Source organism: Vipera ursinii (assembly GCF_947247035.1).
Source record: "Vipera ursinii genome assembly, chromosome: 1".
In the NCBI taxonomy this organism is placed as follows: Eukaryota; Metazoa; Chordata; class Lepidosauria; order Squamata; family Viperidae; genus Vipera; species Vipera ursinii.
The window spans coordinates 168,423,705-168,430,359 of record NC_139512.1 but is presented as its reverse complement, the minus strand read 5'-3'; the positions used below and the strand labels follow the sequence as shown (position 1 = coordinate 168,430,359).

General features: G+C 37.3%; 1 protein-coding gene across 1 annotated transcript in view; it reads left to right on the top strand.

The window, feature by feature from the left end:
- Nucleotides 1–204: 204 nt before the first annotated feature.
- COL5A2 (collagen type V alpha 2 chain) overlaps nucleotides 205–6,655 on the top strand; it is a 51,413-nt gene continuing 44,962 nt past the window's right edge. The window contains exons 1-2 of the mRNA XM_083350497.1: nucleotides 205–252; nucleotides 5,274–5,372. Coding sequence (XP_083206623.1) covers nucleotides 247–252; nucleotides 5,274–5,372 — 105 coding nt within the window. The 5' untranslated portion in view covers nucleotides 205–246. The remainder of the gene's footprint in view (nucleotides 253–5,273; nucleotides 5,373–6,655) is intronic.

Below are 6,655 nucleotides of genomic sequence, written 5' to 3'. Positions count from 1 at the left end.
GCTGACTCAGGAATTCTGGGAGTTGAAGTCCATGAGTCATAAAAGAGCTGAGGTTGCCTACCCCTGGTATAGCTTCTTCTTAAAAATCTCCAGTGATGGAGTGCCCACAATTTCTGAAGGCAAGAATGTTTTAATTCATGCTCTTGCAAGAATATTTAAAGGATTTTCTCACTGATACTCAACATCTCTTCTTTGTAGGGTCCTCTTGGTATAGCTGGTTCACCAGGTTTTCCTGGCATACCTGGCATGAAGGTAAGTGGTTTTTTAAAAAAAAAAATATTAATTGGTTATGGATTAATTGGCGATAGCCCTTGATCAGCCTGGACTGATCCTCAAATCGACTTACTTAGTACTTGAATAGAAAGTCAACAAGAAATGCAGGCTAGGCAGAGATTTTTTTTTAAAAAAAACCTTACAGAAGATGATAATATAATTTTTCAATATTGCAGCTAAGAAACAAGATATACATGTCCATACAGACATCAGGAACAGAGCTCAACTTGTAGGAGACTTTATCTTCATGCAAATGGTGTATTCCATGGAAGAGCCAGTTTGAGATAATGATTAAGGCATCAAACTAAAAAGCCGGAGATTGTGAATTTTAATCCCATTTTAGGCACAAAGGCAGGTGGGTGACCTTGGTCAATCATTCTCTCTCAGCCCTGGAAAATAGGCAAGGAGAAACACTTCTGAAATCTTATCAAGAAAACTGCAGGAATTTGTTCAGGCAGTCCCCAGGGGTCAATACTGACTTAAAGGGGCACACCCACACACATGGATACGTTCCATAGTGAGAATGACAGTAGGAAATAAGATTTCTCATAATTAAAGCCTCTTAATTTAGATATTATTCCTCTGATGTTATAAACTGTCCCGTTGATTAACTGTTCTAACTATCAAGAAATTCCTCTTTAGTTCTAGGTTGGATCTTCCCTTGATTCGTCTCCATCCATTGGCTCTTGTCTTATTCTCAGTTGCTTTGGAGACCCTTCTTCTTTATGGCAGCCCCTTAGATATTGGAATATTGCTATCATGTCATCCCTAGTCCTTCTTTTCTCTAGACTAGCCATATCTAGTTCCTGCAACCGTTCTTCATATGTACAGGCCTTTAATCAGCCAACTAGATATATCCAGTTCTTGCAACCATGATCTTTTAAATTGGAGGTCTTCTAGTCCAATCCCCTACTCGGGCAGGAAGCCCTATACCAGGGGTCAGCAACCTGAAACAGTGAAACAGCCACTCGGAACCGGTTCCCTAACAAAAGGAAAAACTGGGAGCCACAAAAAATGTGTGCACATGCACACATGCACACATGCACACATGCGCAGAACAGGGTTTGACTGAAGAGTGGAGCTAAGGCGAGATATGCACCTACCCTGCATATTTGAATTGATTGTTTGAACTTTTTTAGTCCCACTTTTTTTTTGGACTGCACATGGCAGAGGACTCGAGCCGCAGGAGACGGCTGAAAGAGCCGCATGCGGCTCCAGAGCCACAGGTTGCAGACCTGTGCCCTATACCATTTCAGACAAATGGTTGTCCAGTCTCTTCTTAAAAACTTCCAATGCTGGAGCATTCACCACTTCTGGAGGCAGGTTGTTCCACTGATTAACTGTTCTGACTGTCAGGAAATTTCTCCTTAGGTCTAGGTTGCTCCTCTCCTTGATTAGTTTCCATCCATTGCTTCTTTTCCTTCATGTGCTTTGGAAAATAGCTTGACTCCCTTTTCTTTGTGGCAACCCCATAGATATTGTAACACGGCTATCATGTCACCCCTCATCCTTCTCTTCATTAAACTAGACATGAAAAGGACTAGGGGTGACATGATAACAGTTTATCATATTCAGATTTTGGAAAAGAGGAATAAACCCTCCCAGGGATCCCACTTTTAGGAACATGTATTCAGTAGATATGAATGAATTGAAAGAACCTTTAATTAATTTATTTCTCATGATCTAGGTCTAGATTGATTCTCCTGCTTGCCAGGATTTTGAATGATTTGGGGGAGAGTCAACATTACACAAAGAGTAAACAAGGGTTTATTATCAGTTCCTAAAACTTGGTTTGTACAGGACTGATTAAGCCTGAGTTCCGACAAAATGCCATTTGTTCAGCATTTATTTTCTGGCCCTGAGACCCCAAATGACCTATTACTGCCGCATCTTTTTTAACTAGTAGGAGGACAAGCCAAGCAGGAGATATTAGCATGCAGAAAACAGTGTTGTTTTATGAGAATATTGCCCTGAACTCCCCACTTAAATGAACTGTGCAAAAAGTATGTTAGTCAAGTATTTTGTTGTAGCTCCAGATGTGGATGGATGTAATTTGAAATAGGAGATGGGCGTGAACCAAGGACAAGCAAGTATATCACATGTACTCCAGTTATGAAGTGAAGAGGCCTGTTTCTGAGATAGTCACGTAGAGATAATCAGTTAGATGAAATAAATTTTACTTCCCAATATATCCTTTTATTTATTTTTTACTATTGTAAATGTGATGTTACTTATTTGCACAGATCTGGTTGCAACATCCCTTAGGAAGCTGAAACAGCTGGAAATGCAATCTATTTAAATGGATGTTGGCAGTGCTTCTTGGATGCTGTACCACAGCATAATAAATAGCAGAAAACCTGAGAACAGCCAGAATTTATTACTCATTTATATGGTGTCATTAACTGTCTGCTTCTCATGGAGTGTTAATGCCTCTCCTCCCAGCTTCAATGACTAAACAAAATTGACAAGAGAGAGCTTATTTAGTGTAAAAAAAATTGGAATAGAAAAAAATATTCCCTGACACTGGAGGATCTTCCATGGGTTGGCATTGCAGTTCCCAAAATTTCCAGCCAGGGGTGCTGCTAGCTGGGAATTTAGGGAGTTGCTGGCCTCACACATTTGAAAGTGCAGGTTGGGAAAAACTGCCCTAAATAAATTGTCTTATTTAATAGATTTCTTTAGCTGCTCTTGAATACCAGAAGCAGATTATTCCCTATTCCTCTAGATGGGATGTTTGCATGTGAGGGAGTGAAGTTAGGGTTGCTGTCTGCTCTTTTCAAAAATAGCTTTTCCCTTGTTGTTGAGGAAGGTGTGTTCTAATCAAGTATTGTGTACAGATCTGCTGTGTTGTGTTGTGTCAACTCCTTGCAGAATACAGAAACTCACATTGAACATAACAAACCGTTGTGATAGAAAAGGGAACCTGGCCATTTTCTTTTCTCAACCTCAGAAATGTAAGATGAGTGGATTTCAACTCTCAGAATTTGGGAATGCTGACAGGAGAATTCTAGGAGCTGAAGTCCACATATCTTAAATTTGACAAGGTTGAGAAACCCTGATGTAGGCCCAGACAGCAGTGTACAGCTGAAGTCCTCAATTAGACCCTCCAAATCTTGGTTGATTTTGAAAACCTAAGGAAAGTTAGCTCTTGTTAGAAACAGATAAGGAGAACACAAGAAAACTACAAGGCTATAGACTGAACTGGGAAGTTTGTTTGTTTTTTTTTTTAAAAAGGAAGAAGGAAATTACATAACTTTTGTATTCTTACCAAGGAAACAATGTGTTCATGGAGTCACCAAAAGTTGAGCTTGACCTGGAGGAGACTAGCATTTATACTGTAAAATATGTTCCCTGGGAATGTACAATGAGAAAGCAGACTGTAGCCATAACTACTCCTAGATTGTGCATTGCACTATTTTTTTCCTATTAAACAAGACTCCAAAGGTAAAGCAGGCTGGTAGAAGAGCTGAGGAGAAATTTTTGTTTCATTGTTTTTTGCTCTCTGAGAATTTTTAAGAGCTAAATTTCTGAGGTGCAATCTGGCAATCATTGTAGGATTTGGTCACTTATATCATGTAGTTAAAGTTCTTGGATTTGCTATCAATTATATTTATGTCTCTTCTCCTAGACATTCTTTATCTTTGATATGTGAAGAAAGATGTACCAATGTATTTTTGTGGGAAAGTGTAATAATAGTTGTTGGATTGAAGTTTTCTGTGCCTATGAAATCCTATGCAGCATAGCAAACATTTGTTAACCATAGTCTTGGAGAGAAAGGATAAAACTAATAAGTCCAATAGATGTATTATGTATTTACAGTTGGCAATTCTCACTGAAGAAGAACTTAATTGCCAGGGCTGTAATTTAGTGAATCAAATAATAACTTCTCTAAATATATATAATAAACTAACCCCAAACATTAACAAATGTCTAAAGGAAAGGCATAACTTTTCTGTTTTTTATTTATTTGATCAGTAGAATGATATTAAATTACATTGACAATCACCACATACTTCCATAATCCTATCTCCAATTTATTAATAGCATGTCATTAACATAATTTGTCTATGAATGCCATAGATAGAGCATATGAGCCTTTTATATGGCTCCCAGTCCCATTTTTGTAGTTCCAGGAATCTTCCAAAATCATCATGCCAAAATTTTACAGTAAAACACTGAATAACAATAATAGTTTTAATATGTTTTTAGCCAAACAATGTCTGGTTACAATGTCTCCAGTGGGTTTCTCATACCTATTTTAATTAAACAAATTACTATGCAAAGGTCATTCTTCAAAAAGAGCCATCAGTTCTATCTCAGCTCCCATCTGATTATGGTGTCACATCACCCACAGATCCCCGTGGTCTTTAGCAGAAAAAAAAAGTAAAATGAGGAGGAGGAGGAGGAGGAAATGAGGAAGAGAAGGTAGCAGCAGTAGCAACCAAGTTTAGACATAAAATAGTGGATTGTCTATTACACTAATTTCAATATACAAAAATTATTTATCTCATTGTATAAGGAAACGCCTTGAATTCACTTTTTCAAAAGTAACTTGATTTTATAATGTAATAGAACAAAACAGTTCAACAGAAAAGGGGAAAAACCCATTTTTTTAAAAAAAAAATCCCACCTAATATGGTGAATTCAGAGACTAGATATGAGTCTGAATGGACTCTTGATCAGATCATGTGACTAGGCTGAAGACATTTTATTTCTGTGCTAAGCTAAAGGACAAAATGGCAACCCACCATTCCTTATATAAAATCCAGATAGACTTCATACTTCATTAGCACCAGGGTAAGATTGTATTCCACACTTAGACTACCTAGGGAGATTCAGATAATTATGAGGACTAGTTAGGAGCAGACACTCTATAAATTTTAAATTCAAATAAGCACTTCTTTAAAAAAAAAGAACCTTAGTTAATGCGTAATATGTTTGTTAGGATGTTTAGTATTAATATTGTTATTTCTATTTTCTTTTTTAATGTGGAATTTCAGGGTGAAGCTGGTCCCACAGGTGCACGTGGTCCAGAAGGTCCTCAAGGACCAAGAGGAGAAACAGGCACCCGAGGTCCCGTAGGATTATTTGGTCTTCCTGTAAGTTTTTCAAACTATCATAAATTAAGTTTGGAGGTATTCATTGCTGACTTGCTCCTAGGCATCATTCATAAATATACAGAGATAGAAGTATAGCATGCATATGGAAAAAAATTATGCATTGTCTTCACAAAAAAGAATATGGAGAATAATTCAAACAAAATCTGAAATGGACTGTAAAAAAAGGTTAAAGATAGTTGTAATCACATAATCAGAGGCACAGATTATAAAAGAGAATACTTAGCATGTCCCAGTTTTTATATCAGGGAATACCATGTTCTGTATCTAGTCACAGTGTCAAAGGACAGTCAGAAAAGGCTTGAAAGTAAAAAAACTACTTTGGCATTATGTAGCTTAAAGCAATGGTTCAATAATTTCTTTGCTTAGGATAGTCAGATATATGTGCAGTAGCTGGAAGTTTATATATCAGCCAATAAGCCTTTTCTTTGTATCTTTCCACACTGTATGCTTTTTAATGGTACTTTCCATATGGATGTATGTTTATTTGGTTTATTTTTTGCTTGGAACTAAATCACAAATTCTGGAGAAGTAGAGAATCTGAAGGATAAGCTTTCTGATCCAAATCGCTGTGCACAAAATATGAAATAGGTCAGTTTGTTTAAAAATGTAGATCAAATGAAATCTTCTGACATTCTATTACGTTGTAGAAATTGCTTAAAACGTACAGTCTTCCAGGGATCTGTAAGAGTCCCCCAGAATAGGCAAGTTCCAAAAACCTGAAACTGTTTGCATTTAAGTTGGGAGATATCTTAAGCCATTAAGACATCTAGACATTTAAAATACCTACTTTACAAGTAGTCCCTACTTAGTGACAGCTCACTTACCGATCGTTTGAAATTACAATGGGCCCCAAAGAAGGGGCCTTCATTAGTTCTGATTCCCCCTTGCATTTTGGGCCCTAAGTAACCCATTTGCATTTACAGATATTTGCAGCATCCTATGGTCAGGTGTTCAGATACCGGCAATTGCTTCCATTTTCCAACAAAAAAGCACCCATTGTGTTTTCTTTACAGTCACCATGTTTACTTAACAAATGGCACAAAAAATGTCATAAAACGATCAGGTCCATGATGGCCCAGTTAACAATAACATGAGTTACGACGCGTGTTAATTGCGGGCTCAGTTATGGTCGGTACGTCAAGGACTACTTGTATACTTTGAAACTTCTTATCTGAAAGATGTACCCTTACCTACTTACCTTTTGGAATCTATTTCTTCAATATGTGTGCAAAGCCTGGTTGTTGTATTTAATTCTTACCACT